This window comes from Protobothrops mucrosquamatus, unplaced genomic scaffold (assembly GCF_001527695.2).
Source record: "Protobothrops mucrosquamatus isolate PMUCROS unplaced genomic scaffold, P.Mucros_1.0 scaffold249, whole genome shotgun sequence".
NCBI lineage: Eukaryota > Metazoa > Chordata > Lepidosauria > Squamata > Viperidae > Protobothrops > Protobothrops mucrosquamatus.
In genome coordinates, this window is record NW_015386597.1 from 155,573 (window position 1) to 183,387 (window position 27,815).

The 27,815-nt window shown below is 37.7% G+C and overlaps 2 protein-coding genes across 2 annotated transcripts in view; one reads left to right on the plus strand and one right to left on the minus strand.

Moving 5' to 3' along the window:
• CRYL1 (crystallin lambda 1) overlaps nucleotides 1–3,949 on the minus strand; it is a 36,839-nt gene extending 32,890 nt beyond the window's left edge. Inside the window, exon 1 of the mRNA XM_015814415.1 lies at nucleotides 3,890–3,949. Coding sequence (XP_015669901.1) covers nucleotides 3,890–3,930 — 41 coding nt within the window. The 5' untranslated portion in view covers nucleotides 3,931–3,949. The remainder of the gene's footprint in view (nucleotides 1–3,889) is intronic.
• Nucleotides 3,950–7,372: 3,423 nt separating this feature from the next.
• The window catches only part of IFT88 (intraflagellar transport 88), a 34,332-nt gene continuing 13,889 nt past the window's right edge, over nucleotides 7,373–27,815 (plus strand). The window contains exons 1-20 of the mRNA XM_015814402.1: nucleotides 7,373–7,527; nucleotides 7,612–7,666; nucleotides 9,261–9,356; nucleotides 9,835–9,897; nucleotides 11,241–11,297; nucleotides 11,797–11,850; nucleotides 12,775–12,838; nucleotides 14,297–14,366; nucleotides 15,458–15,548; nucleotides 17,065–17,169; nucleotides 18,403–18,505; nucleotides 19,447–19,561; nucleotides 20,601–20,832; nucleotides 21,476–21,546; nucleotides 22,474–22,560; nucleotides 23,973–24,072; nucleotides 24,940–25,026; nucleotides 25,943–26,129; nucleotides 26,950–27,058; nucleotides 27,205–27,355. Of these exons, the coding sequence (XP_015669888.1) occupies nucleotides 9,267–9,356; nucleotides 9,835–9,897; nucleotides 11,241–11,297; nucleotides 11,797–11,850; nucleotides 12,775–12,838; nucleotides 14,297–14,366; nucleotides 15,458–15,548; nucleotides 17,065–17,169; nucleotides 18,403–18,505; nucleotides 19,447–19,561; nucleotides 20,601–20,832; nucleotides 21,476–21,546; nucleotides 22,474–22,560; nucleotides 23,973–24,072; nucleotides 24,940–25,026; nucleotides 25,943–26,129; nucleotides 26,950–27,058; nucleotides 27,205–27,355 (1,836 nt within the window). The 5' untranslated portion in view covers nucleotides 7,373–7,527; nucleotides 7,612–7,666; nucleotides 9,261–9,266. The remainder of the gene's footprint in view (nucleotides 7,528–7,611; nucleotides 7,667–9,260; nucleotides 9,357–9,834; nucleotides 9,898–11,240; nucleotides 11,298–11,796; nucleotides 11,851–12,774; nucleotides 12,839–14,296; nucleotides 14,367–15,457; nucleotides 15,549–17,064; nucleotides 17,170–18,402; nucleotides 18,506–19,446; nucleotides 19,562–20,600; nucleotides 20,833–21,475; nucleotides 21,547–22,473; nucleotides 22,561–23,972; nucleotides 24,073–24,939; nucleotides 25,027–25,942; nucleotides 26,130–26,949; nucleotides 27,059–27,204; nucleotides 27,356–27,815) is intronic.

Consider the following 27,815-nt stretch of genomic DNA (forward strand, 5'->3'; position numbering starts at 1 on the left):
CTCGTCTCCCGTACGAAGCTGTCAGTTCCACTTTTCGCTTCCCTCTCAGACTGCCGCCATCGCTCCAGGCCGGCCTTAAAGACCGGCTTCTTCTCCGCCAATTTTAAGAGTGCAGCTCCGGTTTGCTCGGGTGTTTGCGTTCCACCCGGCTTCTCTGAAGCTTCCTCTTTAGTTTACCAATCTCTCCGGGATCGGCAAAACCCTTTCTGGGCTCTTAGCGAAGATTTCCCGGGATTTAGGAACAGAGATCTATTCCTTCACCCGCTCCACGATGACGTCACAGCCGGAAGTCCTCCCATTTTGTTATTTAGATGTTCTCAGTCAATTTTTCAATCTTTTATTTCCCACATTATAAAGTTATTGAAATCTAGCAGCATTTTATACGTCACATTATCATGGAGTTAATGTTTTTCATTCTTTTTTAACCAGTGTCTCACTCATTGCCACCAAGTTTCCTGTTATCATGAATACTCTTTCATGAATCTCAGGTGATGTCAGGACTAACAATCTCCATCAGATTTTTGTTAATTCTTTCATAAATAAAAGCATTGTCATTAAATGAATGCAACAATTGCCATACGAATGGATACAAAATAAGTGAGTATAGCGTATGAATCATTTAAAACAAAAACAGACAACCCCTCTCTGTTCTTTATCAGCCATTGAAAATAACCATTATGGCAAATTATAGAAGATGAAGATGAGAAGATTGGTGGTGTTGATGGTGTTGGTTGTGAACAGCTTAATGGATAGCAAAGTTCTGGGCTAACAAGCCACAGTATTTTAATTTTTTTTGCTAGTACTATTTTATTCTGTATTCTAGTTTTTCTGTTTTCAGTTTCTGAAGCTGGGATCCCACCCAAAATAATAATAACAATAACAATAATAGAGTTGGAAGGGACCTTGGAGGTCTTCTAGTCCAACCCTCTGCTCAGATAGGAAACCCTATACCACTTCAGACAAATGGTTGTCCAGTCTCTTCTTAAAAATTTCCAGTGTCGGAGCATTCACAACTTCTGGAGGCAGGTTGTTCCACTGATTAACTGTTCTGTCAGGAAATTTCTTCTTAGTTCTAGGTTGCTTCTCTCTTTGATTAGTTTCCATCCGTTGCTTCTTGTCCTGCCTTCAGGTGCTTTGGAGAAGAGGCTGACCCCCTCTTCTTTGTCACAGCCCTTCAAATATTGGAACCCTGCTATCATGTCACCCCAGTCCTTCTTTTCATTAGACTTTTCATTAAACAATCATTTTCATTCATTGCTCAGTTTTTAACCTCAGCAATAAGAACAAACAAACAAAAAACTGGCCACAGGCATTTGCTGCTTTTAACAGAATGACAATGTTGCAATGAAAGCTGTGTCTTTTAGATGATAGGCTCAAGATCCAGATGGATCTTGACAGACTTGAAACTGATCAAGGAGAGATTTAATCTAGAAATAAGGAGAAATTTTCTGACAGTGAGAACAATCAACCAATGGAACAGCTTGCCTTCAGAAGTTGTGGGTGCTTCATCAATGGATGCTTTCAAACAGAGCCACTTGTCAGAAATAGTATAGGGCAGTGATGGCGAACCTTTTAGAGACCAAGTGCCCAAAAACTGGTCCTGCCCCCATTCTACCTCCTGCCCTGCCCCTGCTCCGCCCCCACCCCATCCCTTGGCCCGCCTGCCCGCAGGGCCACTTACCACCTCCAGGACCCGCTGCAGATCGCCCAGGCAGCCAAGCAGCGCCATGGCGGCCACGCCCTCTGCCTGCTCCCCACAGCATCAACTGTGCACGATGGGGCCTGAGAGCAGAGTCTTGTCTACGCTGCCTGGCTGCCATGTCCTTGGCTGTGCTGCTTCGCGTGGGCCACGCTCGGGGGCGAGTCTCCTCCAGGGGGGCTGCTGGTGAGGAGGGGGTCACGGGGGAGGCGAGGCTGGGGCAACGGCATGTGTGCCCACAGAGAGGGCTCTGACTGCCACCTCTGGCACGTGTGCCATAGGTTCGCCACCACTGGTATAGGGTCTGTCAGATCAGGAGGCTGGATCAGATGACCTACAAGGTCCCTTCCAACTCTGTTATTCTAAGTCTAATCAAGGAGAACCAACCTAGAAATAAGGAGAAATTTTCTAACAGTTAGAACAATTAATCAGTGGAATAGCTTGCCTTCAGAAGTTGTGGGCACTCCATCACTGGAAGTTTTTAAGAAGAGACTGGACAACCTATTATCTGAAGTGGTATAGGGTCTCCTGCTTGAGTATGGAATTGGACTAGAGGGCCGTCAAGGTCCCTTCCAACTCTGTTATTCTGTTATTCTATCATATGTGGGACATCTACAGATGTAAAGAGAACAAAAATGCCGAAGTAAATGTAATCACTGCTAAATATGCTGGAAAATAAGATATTGCAATACATGGATTCTAAATTAGAAAAAAATTATAAGGATAATTGAAAGAGATGGAATTGGCAATCGTAACACATTTTGATATAATTCAACCAAATCCATTTGATGCTGGATTATAACCCAACTTACTGAAGTCCCAATTAAATATTCAGTTATATATGTTACATAAAATAATCATTACATGTTTTATTAGGTTTATCATACTCGGCCTTCATTTGTTCACTAGATAAGAGCAAAGAAAATGTTTTGGGTCTCTTTGCTAGCATCTTTTCCAGCTCTAGTTCGGTAGCCCAAACTTTGCTATGATGTTAATGTTTTTAAGTTCTAAACTTCAGGTTAGAAGGACAGACAATTCTATCTACAGCTTAATTAAAAACAGTGGCATGCTCTTCACTGTTTTATTCCAGAACATTCAAAATTAAGACCTATCTCCTCCCTAAACGTGCACTCACATATTTCTAATCATATATCATAGGCAAATGCTGCAGTGCTGTATCATGGTAGCTAATCAACATTTTAAATGCAGAAAAAGGCTGGTGACTGAGCTTTGCTCCTTGATCACTGAATCGTCTCAGATGCTGACAAACTTTGTGGCAAACTAGGCAAAACCTGACTTGACTCTACATACCATTGGTGAATGAGGCATGACTTCATGTAGACTTTAACTGCTATTTGAACCAAAGACCATGTGACAATCTAAAATAAACATGCTCCAAAAACCTCTAAAATCTGCAGTCTGGGAAGCCATTGTGGAAACCACTGTTCATACCCTTTTATTTGAAGGGCTGAGGTTGAATCATAAATAGGGTGGGAAAATCAGCAATAAAATGAAATACAACAGTATCTTAAGATATTGTTCAATGGAAAAGTACTTTAGAAGCATCTATAATACACAATCTAAATTAATTTTATCCCATAATTGTTTATATAAAATAGAATTAATTTCAGCTACAAAGTTGTTGTCACTTTTTTAACTCGATGCAATCCAGAAAAAGAAAAAAAGAAAATTATATCCCCTGGGAGTCATTTTACAAGCTACAGAAGGCCAAAGATGGACTTATTTCTACATTAACTTCCCCAAAATAATAACTTGACGCTTGCATTGCAAATTAGCTTCTCACGAATTGTATTTTTCTGTCATTTATGGAACTTTTGAAATGATATGGCTAATAAAATACTTTTATTTTATGTTCCATCTGACAGAGGGAACAGGAGGAAAAGGATAGTTCCTTTTCCTGGAACAAACTTTTGTTCCATGATAACCTGCCAAGTAATAGTAAAGGGATCCAACGTGGGATAAACTGCAACAAGTACTGATGGAAGTTGTGCTACTGGGGCTTTCTCATGGCTGCTAGATTGTGTACCTAAAAATACATCAACCTGGCCCCTTTGGGCGTGGGGGCTGGGAAACGTCGAGCCCCTTCTGAGCCCCTTCTGTTTTAACTGTCCTACCTCTTCTCTCTGGGCACAGCAAGCAGGAGCAACTCAAGTTCATCGAAGGATTTACCTGCCAACAATCACAATTCGCCCCTTCTGGGTAGGATTCATGGTGGTGGAGAAACGCAGAACCTTCCGCAGAGGAAGCAGGCTTAGCAAAGAGGACACCCTCTGGGCCACCAGGGCCACCTCCCGTTTAAAAGGGAACGCGTCCTCCCCACCCCCACTTCTGGGATGTTACGGTCACTTCCATTGGTTGCCAGAAAAGGATGGTTCCTATTGGCTGCCCGCGTGTCCCAAACAACTGCTCCAACCCGCGACTCCGAGGGGGTTACCCAACACGTTCCCACAATTATTAAGATAGAGTCGATACGGGGAGACGCCTTCGGATCATGTCACTTATTCCTATTTTCTTTCCTTCCGACCCGTTCCGGTGGTAAATCTGCGAAGAGCGACAGAGTCTAGAAGCCACCCCATTTCCGACTGTAGTTCTTCTCCCTCCATCTTCCCTCCCCCTTCATATGCCTTCCTCTTCGGAAAAACCAGGGATCCCAACCTTATTCTTTGCTTTAGGGTTTAGCACATGCCCCCGGTCTGGTCCTCTCCACATGTGCTAGGACCAGTCCCCATAATCCCCGACCCACTAGTGCCTGGGAATTAAGGGAGTTGAAGTCAACGGAGCTGAAGGTCTCAAGGTGGAGAAATTTCTTTTGCTCTTGTTTTCCGCGTGGTCCAGCGCTTGCCTAGAGACAAAAGATGAGAAAGCCCACTCGCGCACTTTCTCCGTCTCCTCGCTGCCATGGGAGTCGTGGAACCAACAGAGTCAATGTCCACCCCCTGCCGCTTGTCTTTCCCTTTCTCTGGGAGTCACTGGGGACAGAATCAGACCTTGAGGGTCCGATCCTCATACCAAAACTAAGTTCCAAAAAGGTGCCCATTTCTCTTGCTCAGAATGTCAGTGATGGAGGTGCCAAGTCATAAGAACAGGATGTGAAGGGACTCTACAATGCTTCCAACACCATCCTCTTTATTTAAACTCCTGCCATATAAATCAGTATACCCATATTTTTGTATTTCATGTTTGCGTGCTTTGTGGAAAGAGATTGCTAACTTTTATTTGGCAACAATATGAATTTAATTGCCATTATTTAAAGTTTGCTTTATGTTCTGGAGTTACAAGACCGCTTCAGGCAAAATGATGTTGAAAGAGAGCCATGGGAAAAGCAAAGGCGTTAAAGATCATGCTGATATAATTAGCAAGAGTTTAAGATTGGATGTGCGGATGGTATAATTTGAAAAAATACATTAAAGCCTGAGATGCATCAAATGTAAAAAAAACAAATTCTAATGCTGAACAATTAAAATGTTGGTTATTAGTAATATACAGACTTCAATGCATTTAATTTAATTTGATCTTGATTGGAATATGAGCTGCAATTTCCATTTTTAGATTGTCAAAATATTAGAAATGTATCATTTTATTTTTAAATCTTAGAGGAAGTTTTAATTTACTAGATAAAAAAACCACCAATCTACAACCGTATGATTATGTAACTTTTATGTGGGATTTAGAAAAGCATAGCCTACTATCCACTTTTAATCATCTTACTTCAAAGTTTAAATAAGTAGTCCTGTTAATAAAACCAATCCAAGTAAATAGTTATTGTTATATATGCCTATTGGAGCAAAAGTCACATTAAATTGACTGTGATTTACTGCTGGCAAAAATATTTAACACCATACTTCTTTGTGCACAAGATTGTAAATAGTATTAAAATTAAAATATTGTAGCAAGTCTATTTCTATTATAATTATCATAGAAAATAAATATGAGCATTTTCCATGTAGGAAAGAAATCTAGAAAAATGAAAGAGCCTTAGAGGATCCTGCAAATAAAAGATAATGAAAGGCTGTCACCTTCCAAGGGAACCAAGGGAAGGAATCCATGCAGCAGCCATCTCTTAGTAGGCAGATTCTTCTTGGTTTAGAGAAAGTTTTATCATGCAGACAAGTATGTTTAATCCACTGATGAGACAGAAGGAGAAAGTGACACTAAAGGGTATCATGAGCAAATATTTACACTGATTGTCTACTGATAGGCCTTCATCAACAAAGCTTTATAAACCAACTCCGCATGCTGAATAATACAAAGTGATATTGCTTTCCTTTTCATTTTTCATGTGCCTAAATCGTTGCAAAATGAGGATCCATTAAAAATTATTTTTAAAAATGTAGTGTTGCTTTTTTGTGAACTTTTTTCAAATGTGATCTTGATAATATGCTTGAATAAAAAGCAGTGACTGAAGTATATTTTCCTTGCCTTTTAAAAACACCTTTAAAATGTGTTTTTATACAACATTAATTTTGAAACCATATCCCATATGAGTACTGGTATATCACATTAAATACATTGAATTAAATAAGATTATAAGATTACAGAAGCAGTAAAATATTGTCTATAATTTACCTAAAGTGCAGTCTGGTAGCCTCTCACTAAATTGGTACAATTCACTAAGCCTTTCCTACTAGAAAATTTAGTTTAACTGATAGAAATGTGGATTTTCTATTTAAATTTGTTCCTATTATTTCAAGAAGAAACTTTTTCAATATATCAATAATCAGCATTTGCATTATTTTGTAAAAGCTAATGATATTTGTTTAATACACCTTTTCGGCTAGTTGTCCCTTTGTATGCCAGGCATGCAATGTTCCACTCAGCAAATGATATATAAGGAGATAGATTTGGATCTGATTCCATCCCACACAGCTGCTTTTAAAGAATAAATTCCACTAAATAGCATCAAGTTGTGCCATGTTAGTTGCACAATTTGCTTTCTAGTTAAGTAATGGTTTAGAGATGTGTCTTTAGTGGTTTAAGAGATGTGACCTCAGTTATTAATCTTACATAATACTTGTGGAATTTTTAAAAACCCATCCTTTTAGCAGAATTTCATTCCCCGTTGTAAACACTGCCCATTTTCAGTAAGCCAATAGAAAGATGCACAAATGAAAAAAAGAAAAAAAAAATAATGATTCTCTCAAGTTGAACTTGACTTCGGATGACCATATCAGGATGCCCATGTAGTTTCCTTAACAACAACGTGCAAATGATTTGCCATTGCCTTTTCTGATTATTTTTTTTACTAATTAACAGCCCTGGAATTTTCTGGTTGTCCCCCATCCAATTTCTAACCAGGTCTGACACTGTTTAATTTTTTTAATCAGCCAAGATTCCATTCACAAATATATTTGCACTACAAGATATATAGAAGTATAATAGTATTCCCAGCCAAGGCTGGGGCTTGGTGAAATCTGGAACACAAAAAATTGGAGAAAAGTAATGTAAATCAATATTTACTAGCTATCCTTTGAAATGCTCCTTACTTTCTTTTTTTTCTCTCTCTACTGTCAGACTTCCAGCTCACCACTGGCAAACAGGACGCTGCAATAACCGTCTAGCCGCGGGAACTTCGTTAGGAGCTATTACGCATGCTCGGATATTTTCTTCCTTCTAAAGGAGCGTTCTTGTTCCTTAGCAACCTGAAGTGATGCATTGTGGGCTTGAGAGTTCAGGCCCTATACTTCAAAACAACGAGGGTCGCTTTTCTCCTCCGAGGCCTTGTTTGGGGAGAGCCAAAGAAAAAAGTCGCGCTAATGGGAGGGAAGCTAAGATTGTCTGGGAGATAGCGGGATACGGAAAAATCCCAAGTATGCTGGTTCTAGCTATTAAGGGTTGTTTTAAGAAAGGATTTCAGCCAATTAACATGCCTCTTTTTTTCTGCATTTTTACAGATTCTGATAATTTCCATCACTGCTGGAGCTCTCGTCCTTGGAACGGCTCAGCCAGGTGAGCATTAAATCAAAACTCTCCGATTGTTGCTAGAAGGAAACGATTGGAGAATCGCTGGAGGCGGCTAGGCTTGTGCTTTGAGTAGGAAAGGACTTTCTATTTTTTATTTATTAAACTTGTACGCTGTCGAACTTCCAATGACTCTGGACAGCTCACAAAAAATTACAATAAAGATTCTTCCTTCCTAAAACCCATTTTTCTTCTTGTGGTCAGAGGAAACATATCTGGGATGAGGTACTGCATCCTGGGAATTGAATAGTGGCTAGATATGAATTTGGGAACAGAAAGGGCCAGAAGTATCTTTTAAGAAACTGACTGCAGCCTTGTCTGGAGTTTGCAGAATTGTTCTCCCTGCCTGCCCTGGTGATCTCTCAAAGGGGGGTTGTTGCCACGTGTTTTGCATGGAAATCCCTTTGAAGATGATCTGGCTGCCATAGTTATTTGGAAGCTATGTAGTATAATTCTGTGGCAGTGGTTACCAATATCTGATCTATTTCAGAGGGCTTATTGCATCAATTGGGGGAACACATTCACCCGTACAATTTGGTCTCAAGTGACTGACAGAAAAGTCAGCTTGATTTGCATTTGGGGTTAGTATCCAGGCACCCTGGTGTCCATTTCAGTGCTGGTGTTAATGTGAGATTTTTATGAGCTAAGATGAACTTCTTAATTATTTTTAAAATGAGTTTCAATATTACTAATAGGGCAATGATACAACAGCTCCTGAGAAGCATGTGGAAATATTAATAGAATGAATTATGCCTTCAAGAATTACTGCCTTAGTGTGTTTGTGATCACACACAGAGATTTAAACTTTTGACACTAAACTTGGAATAAGTTCTTTTAAATTCAATAGACTAGCTTCTGAATTGTATTGTAAGATTACTGTCTTATACACCAGTTTGCTGTAGTGATTAAAGGATCAGGCTAGAAACTGGGAGATTGTGGGTTGTGGTCTGCTTTAGGCATAAAGACACCAGGGTGATCTTGGGCTAGTCTCTTTCTCTTGGCCCTAGGAAGTAGACAATTGCAAACCATTTCTGGAAGAAAAAAAACTTGCTAAGAAAACTGTTTAGGCAGTCTTCCACAATCAGGCAAGATTGAACTGAAAAATAAAATGTGTTTTCTTAGGAGAAAGTCAGATTATGTCAGTGGGACTTCTTAGTGAATAGACATAAAGTTGCATTCTCTTACCATTTGCTGTTTTGCTGCTGCGTCATAATTAAAACTGGGCTCTCAGTGTCTTGGCTTCTCTTATTCTTTTGTTAACGTGCATTGTGTAATAGATGTTTAAAACTGCCCTTGTTGATAATTTGTCTTGAGCGAAAGTATGAAGGAGTACTGAGAAAGAGAAAAAGAGCAGCACTTGGTTTGCAGCCTTCAACTGTGATCTTACAATTTTAGACTGGAGCATTCTTGACATGTTGTCATTTTCAGGGATAACTTGTTTGTATTTAAAAAAATTTAAGTTTATGGTGAAATCATTTATTATAATTACAAGCAAATTTATTGAAATACTGCATGGTCTGATAGATATTTACTGACAGCTAAAACTGGAAGTCAATATTTTGACACCTTTTTTGTTTCATAGATTAAAATGATGAAAAATGTCCACCTGGCACCCGAAGCAGATGAAGATGACCTTTATTCTGGTTATAATGATTATAACCCTACTTTTGATACAGAGGTAAAATATACCATATATTTATCAATTGTTCTGGTTTTTTGCATTATAATATCAAAGCACAGAAAAAGAATAAAAAAAAATTAAAGGTAAGAGATAAAGGAAACCAAATTTGACTAAATCAGGTTTGCACAAATACAAAAATATAGTAAATTTGGCGAAACATTTATTTTAAAATTTATTTGAATACCATAGGATATCATAGATGAGTTTTATTATGCTAAGGAATAGTAGTAGTAATATAATAATAGTCTATTATAATAGTCTCCCTCAATACTCGAAGCGGTAAAGAGGAAGTGAAGAAGTGTCATTTGTATACAAGCATAAATGTGTAGAATAAGTAATATAATGCATTTTAATATAAATGTACAAATGCAAGATAAATATATTTGTATACTAATAAATACATTTTTTAAAAATACCCATGCTGACTATTTAGCTATTTTAAAGTCAACATTCATAGTTTTGTGTGTTTTTCTAGGATTTAGAGAATGATCCAGCTTTTCAACAGGCTGTGAAAACTAGCCATGGTAGAAGGCCTCCAGTAAGTTAAAAATTACAAAGTATCTGTATAAGCATTTACAAAACTTCTACTGTTTTGTAAAGAGCTACTGTTCTTTTATAATATTTTTAGTGTAGTTCCACATCTTTGTTTAGAGTACTTGCTTATGGTAAACAGCAGTTCTTCCTTACTTTACACTTAATGGAATAATATATATGATGTTGTTCTTTTATACTGTAGCTGTTTGCTTCTGCTTTTTAAAAAAATCCTCTGTCAGGGTTTTTTAGTTTTCTAAAACATGTACATGAACACATACCTGCACAAACATGGATAAATATTGTATGTCAGTACTGCAACTTACAATAGTATCATGTTCTGATAATTATTCTAGTATTTCAGACTGGATGTAAAGATAGTGTATTCTGATGAATTATAAAATACATGCAATAATTAGCCAATTAAATGAAGTCAGCAGAGGAAATCATATAAGAGCATAAAAGTTTACCTTGACAGTAACAGATAAAGGGCCACTAGTTCATTTCACATAGCCAGGAAATAACAATATTAATTAACAACAGAACTCAGGTCTGGATCTGGAACAGAATTTTCTAAAAATATAAAAAATATTACTAGCTGCTCACTTAACTGGAGATTTTGGAGATCCAATCTCCAGAATAATTGCACATCTACAGAGCACATACATCACTTTGCTTATTAATGCTGATAGTTGATTAAATATATATATATATTCATTTTAATAGATTTAAATGACAACCCATCTTCCTAGGGTGATTCTGATGACTTAACAGAACACATAATACAAAAAAATGAAAGAATAAATAACAATAATGACCCAGAGTAAAGAAACATATGGCAACTGAGGAAACCATTCAACCAACACATTACAGGGCTCACTACCTCTTGATCCCCATGCCAGAAAAACAGGTCTTGAGGAATTTTACAATCGGTTCTCCATTGCCTACCTATTCAATAATCAAGACATATGGAGATTTTATCCTTGATATCACTTTGGAGAAAACAAATTCTCTTTAAGAGTTTGTGCCAAAAATGCAAAACAGCAAAGTCAAGACTTCTTTAAATCAAGTCTGAGTCCTAGTAACTTCTTGGATGTTTTCATACACTTTCCTTGGCAAGTGAACAGCAGTGGTTTGCCACTGCCTTATGGGATGTTTTTCAACTTTTAGTCTACTCTGTGCTTTTCAAAGATGATGCTAAAACAGTATTGACAGAGGTAATGTAATTTTATATAGATAATTATATAATTTCATTTTAATTACACATAGTAATTATATTTAAACTACTGCACTCTAGTTCTTGTAAAATAATTCTTAATGCTTAATTAACACTTAGTTCCTTTTTACAAGCTTACGGCCAAAGTTCCAGGTACATCAAGTGCACGGACTTTAGCTACAGGGTATGTGGTAAGTTGTTATTCTCTGCATATTTTTCTGATTTTCTTCTTTCTTTGTGTCTGCTTTTTCACCAACAAGACATACTAAGTGCAAAGTTCCTGATCCCAGTCAACCTGTGAAATTATGTAGCTCTCATATTTTAAATACTCAGAAGAAAGACTAAAATCCTGAAAGGGAAAAGCAAAATTCCATAGTTGAGGGGTGATGTCTCTTGAAAGCTAGAGAATAGAACTGCTGAATTTGTTGCAATAAATGAAAGAAAGTAATTTAAGCAGTTTTCTATGACAGTGGCTTATGGGTATTGGAAATGAATTGAGCAGGACCAATTCCTCTTATATAAGGCCAAATGCCATTCTGCTCTCTGGCACCAGTTTTAATTTTATAAATATTTCAATATTCGCCTCCTGCACTGCTAGAATAGTGATTTTTGTGCTCCAGACCTGTTTATTCCTCTAGAAATAGAATTTGCAGTGATGATTGATCAAAATATTTTCTTGCATCATGATAGTCAAAGACAACCTTGTCTTCATCAATGGGCAGACCAATGACAGCAGCTGTGCAGGTAATACTGTTATGATTTTTGCTAAAATTAATTCATAGACTGCAGTTAATGAATCTAAGATTGTACGTGTCATGACAGTGAAGAGCTGGTTTTAAATTTAAGGAATGAGATACAAGTGAAAATGAGAATACATCATTAGGTACCCAGTTTCCTACCTAAAAGGAATATTTCCATTTATAGCAGCAAATTTGAAAAATAAAATTTTCCTTAAAATATGGGTTATGAACTTTGTAATACTCCTGTAGATTCACAATAATGGGATAAATGAAAAGTATGCGGATAGCCCCTTCGAATCAAACTAATGATTTCATTGCACAGTATTGAACAATAAATAATTTAAAAAAATCTATAGATAGTCCTCTACTTATGATCACAATTAAGCCCAAAATTTCTTTTGTTAGGCAAGACAGTTAACTGAGTTTTGCCCCATTTTTCTTGCCACAGTTGTCAAGTGGATCACTGCAGTTGTTAATAACATAGTTGTTAAGTGAATCTGGCTTCTTCATTAACTTTGCTGGGCAGAAGGGCGCAAAGGGTGATCACATGACTTCAGAGAACTGCAAATGTTATAAGTACTTGCCAGTTGCCAAGCTTTTGAATTTTGATCATGTGACCACAAGGATGCTGCAATGGTTGTAAATGTGAAAAGCAGTCGTAAGTCACTGTTCTCAGTGATGTTGTAACTTCAAACAGTCACTAAACAAATGGTTGCAAGTTGATAGCTATCTGTATAACAACTAACTTTAAAAATCCTGTATGCTACAAGTTACTGAAATTCGCAAACTGAAATTACTGTGTTGAAGTATCAATACAGTTCGGTTTCATGTATTTGTCTCATTCTGACACTTAATACTCATTCTGACATTATATAGCGATGATGCAAGAACTTGCTTCCCTCACGATTTTCCTCATTTGTTCTTTAAGGACGGTGTTACTCGACCTATGACAGCAGTGCAGGCAGCAGGTTACACCAAAGCAGCTTCAAGAGGTATATTTTTATGTCATTAATTATGGTGTCCTTCCAGAGCACCTGGTGAGGTTGTCTGTTGAGGATATGATTTAAAAGCAGTTCTAGTCCTTCCTGTGATGCTAAAGAACAACTAAGTGACACTTTGGCTATTGATGTATAGCGTCCCCCCGAGTGCCCTTGTTGTGTTAATATATTCATAAAACTGGTGGGAGAAATAATTCAGAGATTTGGAATGGGGTGAGATTATTATGCTGGTAGCATCCAGCTGTACTGCTTCCTGTTATTCAACTCTATGGAAGCAATATCTTTTGAGTGTTGCATCAATTCAGTTATGGGGCTATATGAAATTGAAGCCAAAGACAGTAGAAGTGCTCTTGGTCAATAAGAAAATGGACTTGGGTACTGACTGAAATGTATGATGGGATTGCATTTCACCTGAAAAAGTAGACTTGCAGCTAGATTCTATGGGGCAGCTATAACAAGGAATGTATTTATACACACCAGCTGCAACTTTTCTTAAGATTTAGCAACAGTTAGCAACAGTTTAGTTTACTGGAAATTTGAAATTGCCCTTGAAAAATGTTCAGAAATTGGAACTTGTGCACAATGCAGCAATAGACTGTTAACTCTGCAAGATACAGAGATTACATGTTACAAAGAGATTACAAAGTCATGCACTGCTTGCACATACTGGGCACAATTTAAAGTGTCATATTACCCTTTAGAGCTTTAAACAACTTGCTTAGGATGTCACTATTAAGGGGCCATTTATCCTGTTATGCACTTATCTGGACTGAAGATAGGTTCACTTACATGCCATGTCAAAGAGGGCTTTTTCTTGCATTGCTCCCAGATTATGAAATATTTTTCTCAGGAGTTGTGCTTGGTGCAATATTCATGGTGTTTATCAGGCGTTAAATTTAATTTAAGCTTTATCTTCTAGGATTGTATTTATTTTTTAATTTAAGCTTCTAGGATTGCATTTTTTAATTTTAGGAATGCCCCATGTACTCATTTGAGTAGAATGGAGGTAATATATCAGTGATGGCGAACCTTTTAGAGACCGAGTGCCCAAACTGCAACCCAAAACCCACTTATGCATCGTCGAGTGCCGGGTGGGCGTGGCCCATTGGCTGGGTGTGGCCCATTGGGTGGGCGTGGCCCATTGGGTGGGCGTGGCTGCGGTGGTAACAGCAGACTGGGTGGGACTAAAAAGTTCAATCAATCAATTCCAACTTTGCAAGATCTCTTTTTTTCCCCGAGAAGTTGAAATTGACTGATCGATTGAACCTTTTTTTATACACGGCGGCAGAGGCCTAAAGCAAAAAGATTTTATAAAACCCAGATGAAGGCCCAGGACTGGGGCGACGGTGCACGTGCCCACAGAGAGGGCTCTGAGTGCCGCCTCTGGCACCCGTGCCATAGGTTCGCCACCACTGACATATAGAGTTCTCATTTATATTTATTAATTTGCAGGTTCTGCATTTGATCCTCTTGGCCAGGCAAGAGGTCCAGCTCCTCCTCTAGAAACAAAAAGTGAAGATAGGTAGGTAGACAGCTTTGTTACAGTTACTTTGTCATGTCTTTTTCGGGGGGAAATCAATAGCATATACATCATTCATTGTAAGGCAATAAAACAGAATTTAATTGGAAAAGGCTGGATCTTTTATTTTTCTACACTGGTATAATATGACTTATTAAAAAAACAGTGCTTGTTCGTTTTAAATAGAGTGCCATAGTACAAAGAGTGATATTTGTACTATAGATTAATTATTGTGGGAGAATGTTTTGATGTCACACAGTGCCATCTTCAAACACTTTCCTATGACCAGGATAAATGTGATTCATTATTAATTTCAGTGTTTTAGTTTTTGAAACTATACCTATGGATATATCAATTGTGTTTAGTTACATATATAACATATATCCATTCCAATAGAATTGATATCATCTTGCATGTTTAAATCTTTATAATCATTTGTCTTGCAATAGGGTGGGGATTGGGGGCAGGTTGTTCACTTTTAGTTATGGAAATTAACTCCATAACTTTGGAGTGCTCATTTCTTTTCAGCCCAGGCTAGCTTCATAAAATGAAGAGAGATTGCCACAGAAGTGGTGTTGAGCTGTGGAAAGAAAGGCAGAATATAAATCAAACAAATAAATTACCCAGCCTTTTTGTGTCTAGTGTTTGTCTGCAAATTAAATAGTCGTTGTAAGTCAGATTGTTTCTACTTCATGCTACTGTGTATGCTTCTCAAATTTGCCCTGGATAGTTGGAGCATATTTGGGAGGTGGGCAGGAAATCATTTCTTTATAAATCAGAATGACCATCATACACAGTAGCATTGGAAACTTTCATTAGCTAAAAATAACATGACCTCAACAGTTTTTGCTGCAATAAATTCTTGGGAGATCTTTCGAGGGACCATGTATTTTTGAATTTCTTCTTCAGAAATAGTCCAGCCTGAGTATTTCATTAGGAAATCAACACAGAATTATCTGTATAAAATAAATGTATATAAACAAGGGCAGCCCAAGCAAAACCTAATGTAGTACACCTAATATGTATACCAAAGTGTATATTTTTTAGCCTTGGTGTTTCTGATGTCGTATGATTCTGCTCTTTCCTTATTTCAGTCCAGAAGGGAAGATTAAACAGTTAGAAAAAAAAGTGAATGAGTTGGTTGAAGAAAGCTGCATTGCTCACAGCTGTGGAGATTTAAAATTGGTAAGAGGTAGCTTTAAATTATTACTTCATCCTGAAATACAAAGCTGCATTGTTGCTTTTATAGTTTTCAGATTGCCAGTTTGTTTTTAGTAATAAAAGATGAAGAGCCATCATAAAAATCTTAGCTGGATAAAAATTCTCAACACATCTAGATATAACTGCTATATGAATTCATCCATTATGTATAAAATTCAAAAAACTAGTGCATCTCCTTTGATAGACCAAATTATTCATATGGCAAGTATGCTATATAACAGTGATGGCGAACCTTTAGAGACCGAGTGCCCAAACTGCAACCCAAAACCCACTTATTTATCCAAAGTGCCAGGGCTGCATCAGCATTTGGTGCCCTCGGGGGGGGGGCGTGGGGGGCCTGGCCCACTGGATAGCATGGTTGCAGTGGTTATGGCAGACTTGGTGGGCGTGGCTGGGGCCAGGGCGGCAGGGGCCAGTCCCTTGCCATCTCCAGGGCATCCCCGGGGGGCCAACGCCGCTTGCTCGCTCACTTCCTGCCCTGTCACTTGCAAACGCCACGTGCTCACTATTCTGGCGAATTCTGCTGGGACAACGGCGTGGTGCCCACAGAGAGGGCTCTGAGTGTCGCCTCTGGCACGCGTGCCAGAGGTTCGCCACCACTGCTATATAAAATGACCATTAGTGGCCTGCTCATATTTTTGCTTCTGGACATCATTGTATTTATCTAGCCCTTTTATGGAAAATGATAAAATATTCGTTTCTAAGGAATGCTGAAAGAGTACATAATCTAGAGCAGACATGTCAAACTCGCGATGTCATGTGATGTTGCGCAACGTATTGGGACGGTTTTGCCATTGCCGGCAATGGGGTGGGTGTGGCTTCCAGATGACGCATCTGGCCCACGGACCGGCCGACAGTTTGACACCCCTGATCTAGAGCATGTATATTTTGCAGTTATGTAAGAGTGGGGTTTTAGAATTAAGTTTGGGCTGGAATTTAGTTTCCTCTGTGTTCATTTAGAAAAAAATTAGTCCCATCTATCTACAATACATGATGAGAACACTGATGATTTCAAAGCTGAAAGGTAATATGTTGTTCCATCTTCCTAAAACCCAAACCACAATGTAAAACTATGCTATGGGAGACACCAATTTTTGCTGAGAAGAAATTTGCTACAACTGTCCTTACCAAGAAGATTATAGAAACTAGTTCCTGCTTTCTCTTTCCAAGCTAAAATAATTGTTCATTCCTTTCTTGGTATATGAAGGGGTTTTTTTAGATTTCATATTAGTATTCAAAAATAGAATTTGTAAGCTCACTTTCTACTAAAGAAGAGCATTAAAATCTACTAGTGAGGGATGCATTCTCTACTTGAGTATCCTTATGACATGAACATTTTGTTTTGCTGTTAGTTTCTATTAGTGATTTTATATGCAGTTATAGAAATAGGTTTGTGTAAATATATATGAAAATGGTTTTATGCAGCATTGTCTAAGGAAGGGCATAAGGCACCAGTGAAACATAAATTATTTTCTTTAAGGCTCTAGAAAAGGCGAAAGATGCTGGAAGAAAAGAAAGAGCCTTAGTAAGGCAACGTGAACAGACAATGTCTCCTGCTAATATTAACCTTGATCTTACTTATACTGTAAGTAACCATAAAAACACTCAATGCACATTCAGAATCTTGTGCATGTATTGTAATTACATTTAATTGAATGTCAGCATTTGTGTTTGAATTTAAAGACCAAAAACAACATAAATCAGATGGCCTCAAAAGTATCCTAGAACTGTAAACTTTCACTTGCCTATATTGATAGTAGGCATATGTTACTTGTTTATTTGTTTAAAAGATTTATATGCCCACCCATCTTATACAGTATAACCCTGGATAAGTAACAACAGCAATATTACTAAATAAAACAAGAACCCCACAAAATTAAAGCTATGACAACAACTCTAGTTTAGACCAGTCATTCTATATTAACTAGAATTAAAGCCTACCACTGCTTAACCATCATCTAAATTTAAACCAAATTAATGATTTCTGAGAAGTTCTTTGAAGCACCTTATTAATAAAAAGATCAGGTGGGGAGGGAGTGTAATAGATAGTGAGGAGGTTGTTTGTAGGTAATTCATTCTAAAATTTCAAAAGAAGTTGACATGCTGCAAAGCAAAGCCTGTTCACTAGCATCATCCTTACTTCTAAAAATGCCTTTGGATCCCAAATTGGCTTTTTTAGGAAATACAAATGATGGCACCATTGAGTACCTTACTTGAAAATATAACCATTTGCCTTAAAAAAAAAGAGAGAGCAACGTTAAATAGGGCAGTAGGGAATGTTTTCTGGAAAAGACTGCTTTGAATCAAATTATTTAGGCTAGGCTGGCATATTTTTTTAAAAAAATCCCAGAAAAAGTGAAAGATCTTTTCCTATTGTTGCCATGAAGCTACCAGTGTCAAGCTTCACTTGACTTCCTAATCACCTTTACATTTTAATCACTTGTGTCCCCAGAGCTGCCATTGTGTGAATGGGGAAGGCCTCATGGTCAGCACCCATCGTGCACAAGCTCTCACGAGGGGTTCTTGAAATGCCAAATGAGCTCAAAGGGCTCCTGGCTCAGAAGGTGAGGACGACCACATCTCTCAACCTTTCCCTTGAGGAATAGGGTAGACCACACCGAATGTTCAATAATGTCCTGCTAATAGCTATTCTGTCCTCTCCCTTGGGGTAGCTGCTCTCTGTTTTCTTCCAAAAGGCAACAGTTCTCTTTTTCCTGTATAGTTGCTACACTACCGACTGCCTCAACTTTATGATGAAGAAATTTAAAACTGTTGCTTGTGGAGGACAATGGAAATAATCTCATTTCTTTTCTTTTAGGTACTCTTCAATTTGGCTAGCCAATACTCTGCTAATGACATGTATGCAGAAGCACTAAATACATATCAGGTCATCGTGAAAAACAAAATGTTCGTCAATGGAGGTAATTTACTTTTACCGAATCAGACCATGCTGAGTAATTATATCAAATGGGAACTATTTATTTATTTAACAAATTTATATAGCCACCTAGCACATACATACAGTAGGTGATTCTGGGCAATGTATAACATTTATCATAGTCTCTGTTCGTTGATATTGGCCAAATATAGAAATTGGTGCCATTTTATAAGTCCAGTGAGATATTTTTCTTTTGTCAGATATGCTTTCAAATCTGAAGAAATAACTTTTTGGGGAATTATTTAGCAAAAGAGATTGCCAGTTCAGTAATACCTTTAAGCTTTAATAAGTTCCTCTAAGTCAGAAATAGTTGAATTTTGCAGCTATCTTTTGATCATCTATATGTTGCAAGCCCACTTTTTCAAATCTGTAAATTAGGTAGGCCCAATAAAGCCAGCATTTTGCTATTTAAAATGTTGCTTTTAAGTAAAATGAGAGCCAGTTTGCTGTAGAAACCAGGTGATTGCCTTAGACCTAAAAACCAGCTCGGTAACCTTGGGCAGTCACTTTCTCTCTGCCCAACCCACCTCACAGGGTTGTTGTGAGGAAAATAGGAGGAGGTTGGAGTATTACATCTGCTCACTGCCTTGAGTTATTTGTAAAAATAATAAAGGTGGGATAGAAATAAACAAAGTCAGTTTGACTGAAGTGGCATAGAAAGTTGTGGCTTGCAAATAAATAGGTAAACTTGCAGTCCAATCTAAGTAAAAAAAAGCCTGCTGTGTATATAATTAGGCAACTGGAAAATAAAAGGTGTCAAGCTCTCCATTTCTTTTTTGTCCCAAATAGCTCATTCTTTTTATTTTCCTCTTCTCCAAATTCTTCCGTGCCAACTATATATATTTTATATCTGCGTACAGCCTAACTTATATTCTGGAAAATAACTGGGATATGAGCTACATCTTATTCTGTATTATTTTATAGGTATGCTGAAAGTGAACATGGCAAATATTTATTTGAAACAAAGGAACTATTCAAAAGCCATCAAGTTCTATCGAATGGCTCTAGATCAGATTGCAAGTGTCCACAAGGAGATGAGGTGAGTTCCAACAAATCTGACCATTTGTTGTTCACTCTAATTTTCTGTCTACAGAGCCCTGTTAGTCTTGTTCATAGGCTATCTACTGAGACTACTCATGACCTTTCATTTATTTCAATGCTATCTTCATATTATCTTGAGGGCAAAGTAGACATGACAAAGGGAAACATTTTAGTTATCTGCCCTGTTTATATAAAGTGGAATCCTCAAGCAAAAGAGCATGTAGAAATAAGGTGGAAAGCAATTTAGTGTCCTTACAATTGTGTATGTTTTATAGATAAGTCTTCCTTTTAAGAGTTGTAGGTGGCGGATACCTGATTCTCTTTCATCTACTTCTCATTAATAGTTTGATAATACTTACTCTGTGATCCAACTTAGTTGACTCAGAGAAGATAGGGAATGTCCTGCAATATTACCTGACATTCAGTAAGGTATTGAATAAAAACCTTGTTGACCAGGAGACAGCTTAAGTGGGAATTGGATGAAGGTTATAATGATTAGGCCAATTTTGTCAGGAATTGTTTTCCTCCATATAAACTTATCGATCATTAGTTATAACTTGGTATTTAAAAAAGGCCTTTTCAGTAGTGGGACCTCATTGTACATTTTCCCTTTTAAGGAAGATGAGATTATAACCCCTTATTACTTTGCTTTAGATAGGCAGAAAATCAGTTCTGATGGTTTTTAATGGTTGATGGTTGATTTTTATCCATTCTTAATTGTAATAAATATTGTTTTCAAATGTTTTTCTATGGCATGCTTTTATGCTTGTTGTTATTGTTTTTATAATGATATGCTATTGTAATGTTTTATTTTATATTGCCCAGGGATACTCATAGTTGGATTTATAAACTGAATCAGTGGAGTAAAAATATCAGATCCCTACTTAATTTATTTAATTTGTTTTGGTGTTGTTATTACTTTCTTATATACAGTATTAATTTGCATTTTTGACTGTATTCTAGGCAGAGTTCAGCAGTCATGTATCTTTATTTTAAGATACAGTTTAATATAAGGTTCTAACTATGTATTTCATTAGGATTAAAATAATGCAAAACATTGGAGTTGCGTTTATTAAAACCGGCCAATATACTGATGCCATTAGTTCCTTTGAGCACATTATGAGCACATCACCAAACCTGAAAGCAGGCTTCAACTTGATCCTGTGCTACTTTGCTACTGGAGACAGAGATCAAATGAAAAAAGCCTTCCAAAAACTGCTTGCTGTTCCACTGGAAATAGATGATGATGACAAATATATTTCACAAGGAGTAAGTATGCACAAATTCATAAATTGCAATTTATAGACAAAAAAAATCATGGAAAGGAAAAATGTTCCATATAGTATAATAGTGGCATAAAAACTCTTTATGATAAATATCAAACAATGGTAATTTCATCCCAACAGATCTTTTTTTCTAACAGATAAATAGTTTAAATGCAGTTTTGAAGTAAAGTTTGTTACACAAATGAAATGGTTGCATTCTAGCAATATTTAAATGGTTCTCATTTGAACTTGTACATCACCCTATAGATTATAAATTACAGAATAAGTATAGAAATACTTAATAAAGTCCTCATATGGATAAAGGGATTTTTAGACCAAAAAGTAAATAGAAATTTATTTTTGGAACTGAAATATATCCCCAGCTCGGCACAGAAATCAGCATCTAACCTGCCATACAAATGTCTCAGTTATTTAAAAATAAGTTTTTTGCTTAGGTTGGACTGCTGAAATCTTGCAGTAAGATGTGCTAAGTTAAGTACTTCTGTTTTATTGAGTGAATAAAAATACTTTAAAGAGTATGACACATAAAATGTTATGATTTTCATGAATACATTTCTGTGTCCATATATCCATTCCTGTTTTTTGTGTTACCCCAATGACTACATTTACCTTTTTGGCATTTTTAGGATGATCCACATACAAACCTGTTGATAGAAGCTATTAAGAATGATAGCTTACGACAAATGGAACGTGAAAGGTAAGTCTCTCTTATATTATTTCCAAAGGTCTTTTCATTATCTTTCATATTTTGTTGACATGTTTAAGCAGGTGAAGATGTAAATGAATTCAGTGTGCTTTTCCAGCTGTCTACTTTGGTTATACTAAGTTAGAAGTCAATTTATTTTCATTTATTTACCACATTTATCACCTCTGCAATCTCATAAAGGGTTGAGAAAATATGTGGGAAGGCAGGTTTAAAAACTGGACAAGTAACATGTTAATAATAGGTTACACCATGGAATGCTCCTGGTTAAGGTGCAGCCAAATAGCCTTTCTCTCTTCGAGGCATTTAATTCCATTTCCCAGTCCTGATTTTCTATTCCATTTTTCTTCCTATGATTTAATAATATTAGTAATATTCCATAATCCTGTGGAGATTCTCAGTCATCCAGGTCACAATTGTCCCATAGGAGCTGTTTCAAAAGGCAACTGAAGAAGCTTCTTCGATGAAAAGCTAAACGTCTTCAAGGAAAAACAAAGTCCAGTTGCCTGTTGAAAAAAGTTCCTTTGGGACAGTCCTGGAGCAGGTTCAGTCCTATTTAGCTCTTTGCCGTTTAGAGTTGGACAGGAGGTAGGACAATCTAAATATTTGTACTTTTGCAAAAACTTCAAACCTCCCAAGCCTACAGGCATTTCACTTTATTTTCCATACTCAAAGAATCAGGGTTCAAACTGAGGACAGAATGAGTGTCCTAATCAGTATGGAGGATTATACCCTAAAAGCTTATCTTAAGCCACAAATCAGTTTCCTTTCAAAGTATCTTACTTGATGTTTTTGTTTAATATTTATTATTTACTAAATAAATATTAGATTTAAATATTTAATCTCTTCAATAAAGTTTTCTATTAGCCACTATGTGTATATAGGCTTTGCCCCTTTTAACTAGAATTTTTTTTTTTTTAGGAAAGCTACAGCAGAAAAGTATATTATGACAGCTGCTAAATTAATTGCTCCAGCAATTGAAACTTCATTTGCAGTAGGCTATGACTGGTAGGTGTCAATTTTAAACTATGGACCTCTGTTTTTCACCTGTTATCCTCTGGTTGATTCTGTTAAAGATTGGATATTATATCATGGTCATATGCAGTGATTAAAGTAAAATGAAATAATTTGTATTTTATTGATTGTGTATTTGCCCTTGAAAGTTCTAATGCCTGGATCTTGTATAGTAACAATATAACCTTTCTCAGTTGAGTTGAATTTATTATAAATTACAAAATAAGGCTGTTACAAAACAGAACTGCACAACAAATTCACCTTATTAATGTTTTGGTACTTTATTGGGTACTCAGTGAGTCTCCTTTTAAGTATCTGGGTCTGTAAAATTGTCAAGTATTTAAGTCAATTTATAGCGGACATGTCAAACACAAGGCCCGTGGACCAGATCCGGCCCGCGATTGGCCAATATATGGCCCCCGGGGGTGCCCCAGAGATGGCGAGGATCTGGGCCCTGCTGCCCTGGTCCCGGCCAGCCCGGCGAACCCCAAGGCGCGTGACAGGAGGCGGTGAGCGCACAGGGGCTGATGGCATCCGGCAGCAGGGGCTGCATAGCCCGTGGTGAATACTGGGCTGGCCCTCCAACAGCAGCGCTGTGGCAGCACCGGCAGCATGCAGAGTCAGGGGGGGCACATGATGCAGACAGCTGGACATGCCTACTCTGTCCCATCTCTTTTTGGTTGGAGAGCAGATTGCCACTGGTCATCTCCTCAGCCTCCTCGAGGATCTTGCCCTTGGCCCGCGGGTAGAGCACATTCCCCTCGCGGGCCAAGGAAAAGATCTGTGAGGGGACTGAGGAGATGACCAACAGCAACCTGCTCTCCAACCGCAAGCAAAAACAGATGGGACAGAGTAGGCGTGTCTGGCGGTCTGCATCACGCGCCTTCCCCCTCCCCTACTCTGTCTGCTGCTGGAGGGCTGGCCCAGTATTGGCAGCAGGCTGCAGAGCCCCAGAGTGCACCGGTCGAGGCGCTGGCAGGCTGTGGCTGCTGACGGACACTGTCATTCCCCATTTGCTCGCTAGCCTCTGTATGCGGGGGCCTATATGTCAGGCAGCAGCTGCCCCAGCCCATCTCGCCTCACCTCACCCACAGGACGAGCCTCTTGCCCACCACTCTACCCGCCAGAGACCCCCTGGATCTCCCCCAACACTGCCCAGCCCCCACAGGCATCCCCCCATGAGCAATGAGGTGGCCATGCCCACCCAGACTGCCATGACCACCACAGCTACGACCACCCAATGGGCCACACCCACCTGCCCCCCCAGAGGGCACCACAATGCTGATGCCGCCCTCAAATTGAGTTTGACACCCCTGATTTACAGGATCAACTTAATCAAGCAATTGCCTTCTTAATATAGAAAGACCCACTATAAGAAAAAAAAATCTCTTTTTTTTACCTTGAAGGTGTGTGGAAATGGTAAAAACATCTCAATATGTAGAGTTAGCCAATGACCTGGAAATCAATAAAGCAATTACCTATTTGCGGCAAAAAGATTTTAATCAGGTACAGTGTTTTCATAAACATTTTACTGGTAAATTTTTACATTGAATCGTGATCAAAATATAATTTCATATCTTTAAAAAATTGAAATACTACTTTATTACATTAGTCAGTTTATGAAAAGGTTTAGAAAAGTGAGGTTAATGAACCCAAAATCCTTATAAAGACTCTGCTGTTGTTGTTGAGAGCTTGATGGCTTCTCTTCAATCTCCATCTCCCGGCACTCAAACCTAAGGGAAATCACTGTCCTGAGCTGATGAGAAGCAAACGTCTGGAGCATAAGTGAGCAAGATCCCATCATTTTCTTTCTCAGAGAAAGATTCTCTAGGGTTGAGCTGTCTTGTGGATAACATTCTAGAAGAAAAGCATGCCACCCTCTGATACAAATTTTCTTTCTCTTTTCTTGCCACTGGAATTCAGAAGTAGGACCTGGAAGGGGCCTTCAGGATTGAGCTAATGGTCCAGGCTGGTACACCCAGAAGGAGTTGCATTGGTTCCAACCCATTCAGGGTTTTTAAGATTGATATCAACCAGGACTACAATTTCTGGGTTGCAGAAATGTAGGCAAGCCAGAAGATGCAGAAAATTCTGATTTGTTACTGCCATCTAATGAACAGATGGATTTTTCCTGGCTAGATCTTACAGTTCTAGCATCAGTACGTTAATTGGACCTGAAATGGACTGGAAGACCATGCAGCTGCTGAAGTGTTTAGAATCACATTAATGTCAACTTCTACTAGTTCAAAATAGATGTTTCACTAATTGAAGTTTTAGAACAATCTTCAGAAGCAGCTCATGTTCTGCAGCTATCCAGTAGAGCTGAGTAATTTTTTTACATTGAGAGTAACTTTGCTTTCTAATTATTTCTAGGCTGTTGACACTTTAAAGATGTTTGAAAAAAAGGATAGCAGAGTTAAAAGTGCAGCTGCAACAAATCTTTCTTTTCTATACTTTTTGGTGAGTACGGTAATTAAAAGTTTTTTTTTAAAGTCTGAGGCTATGGAGCTTCTCTGGATTTTCTCATATAGTTACTTTTAAATGTAGTCAGAAGTTTTAAGAACAAATAGCCACTGAGTACCTTTCATTAATTGCTGAAGTTAATTATCTTGAAATTGTTTACTTCAAGTTCATGTGAAATGTGCTTCTTAAAGATAACCGTTCAAAGTTCAAGTAAGTAACAGAGCAGTGAGTTCAGTGGTACATGTTGACATCAGTCGATTTGTTTTAACTGACACAGGTTTTCCATTTCTGCCACAGCAACTTTCCAAGAAATATTACTTAATAGGTGCTTAAAATGGATTAGAATGATACCCTTTTGGCAACTTTGAAATTCCCTTCTTTTACGACCACTTGGATCTTTGGGGAAATCATCAGCAAAATGCACGCAACATATAAAGTTAAACTATTGATAACGGAAACAGGATTGATTAAATATCTTTTTCTCCTAATATTTAATTGGTCAGCTAAAGGCAACGTTGATTGGCTCATGGATTCTCAGAGGAAGAAAGCAATGAAGAGAACCATGGGTCAGCTTCAAACTAATTCTGAAACACCGGGAGTAGAAATACTTCTGGTAGGCAAATGTCTTAAGAAAAAGATAACTGGATTCATTCAATTTGTAACAATTGGATCTATTTAAAACCATGCCAGCAAAATATTTAGGAAGCAGATATATTGTTATATCGCTTAACCAATGGGTTATAATCTTAATAGGTACTAAAAACTTTAAATGGTAGTGTATGATTTTAATAAAAACTGAGGGCTAGAGACACACTTAACAAATCAGTGTATATCAGGAATCAAAATATATTTTTAAAGAGTTAATTTCCAAAGCATCAGCAACTAGATAAGATATGTTTTCTGTTTAATTTAGGAAAATGAGATTATACAAGCAAGCAATTATGCAGATTTAGCTGTAAATTCTGACAGATACAATCCAGCTGCTCTGACAAATAAAGGAAATACCATTTTCATAAATGGAGATTATGAGAAGGCAGCAGAGTTTTATAAGGAATCCTTAAGGAATGATTCGTCATGCACCGAAGCGCTTTATAATATTGGTAAGTCACAAGTCAATTTCGATTGCAATTTGAGATGATTGGAACTCTGGATAAGAATGTGTCATTTCTAAAACTGGAAAGTAAGAGCTAGTTTTGTTCTTAATGGAGGGGGGGTGTCCACAATTGGAGGGCCAAGATGGTAAGTTCAAGTGCAGACCAAAGCCACCCCTCTGAAGGAGTTTAACTGCCCTTGGTAGGCAACTATTTCAGCCAGCACCTAGAGATGAGAGGGGCTTCTCTCAACAGGCACCAGCAGCAGCTTACAACATTCCTTGCCTGCTTCCCCACCAACTTTCTGGGGAAACCAAGAGAGAAAATTGCAAATTACATGATTGCGGGGTGCTTGGCAATTGCTGACCATGGGAGTGTATCGTGATCCATACAGCACTTTTTCTGAGGCCGTCAGAATTCCGGACCACCTTTAAACAGTCATCAGTGGAGGACTATCTGCATGTCATTTTAAAACTATTGTGGTTTATTGTAGATGCCTTAGATAAAATCAAAACGTTTTGAAGCCACACAATTACCCCATTTTGGCATTGTGAGGGAATGGGAATAAAGCAAAGCATCAGAAGCCCTCCCAGGACATTTTCATCCACGATTTCTAGTTAGTGCCATAAGATGCCAAAACGGTAGGCTAAGCTCTGTATCAGAATTTTGTGACCATTTATGTGTATTTATATCATTTTTATTATGAAAAAGACCTCGAAATGGATTACCTTCCAGCATGTGTGGACTTGCATTTAGTTATATTATGGAAAAATGTAATTTAGCTCAGTTTATTTCTATTTTTCGTAACAAACACAATCTCTTTTTGCAGGTTTATCATATAAAAAGCTAAATAGACTAGATGAAGCACTGGATTCTTTTCTGAAGCTTCATGCAATTCTTCGAAATAGTGCCCAGGTTCTCTTCCAAATTGCAAGCATGTATCTTTTCAACAAATCTAGTGTTTAACACTACAGATAGTCAATGTCCTTTCAGTCACAATTGTAGCACAGCAGGTGCTCATCTAAACATTGCAAGGTATCAAAAAAACTCTACATAAGATATTCCTTAATTGACAATATTTCAGATATGAATTAATGGAGGATCCTAATCAGGCCATTGAGTGGCTTATGCAACTTATTAGTGTTGTTCCAACAGACTCACATGCACTGGCAAAACTTGGGGAACTTTATGATAGTGAAGGTGACAAGTCCCAAGCATTTCAATATTATTATGAGGTAGGTGTTTTAAAAATTACATTTCCATATCAGCCTACATCTTGCATATGCTATCTGGGACTTACTGGAATTGAAATCTGGAGCATCTGAGGGTCATTAATGAGGAAGAGTACTCTGTTGTAGTTCCTTATATACAATAGGCATATTATATAAGTGTGAAATATATTTGTAATTTGACCCTTTAAGATGGCAAAGAATTCAACATTCTGATTAGCAAAAATAATTCTTCGTACAGTAAATATATTTGCTAAATATATTTTTGTTGGTCAAGAATATGGAATCCACAGAGAAAACATTTTATTTAGTAATACAACAGTTGTTCGAAATGGTGTAGGGTTCCTGCCTGAGCAGGGGGTTGGACTCGATGACCTCCAAGGTCCCTTCCAACTTTTTTATTATTATTATTATTATTATTATTATTATTATTATTATTATTATTATTATTATTATTATTATTATT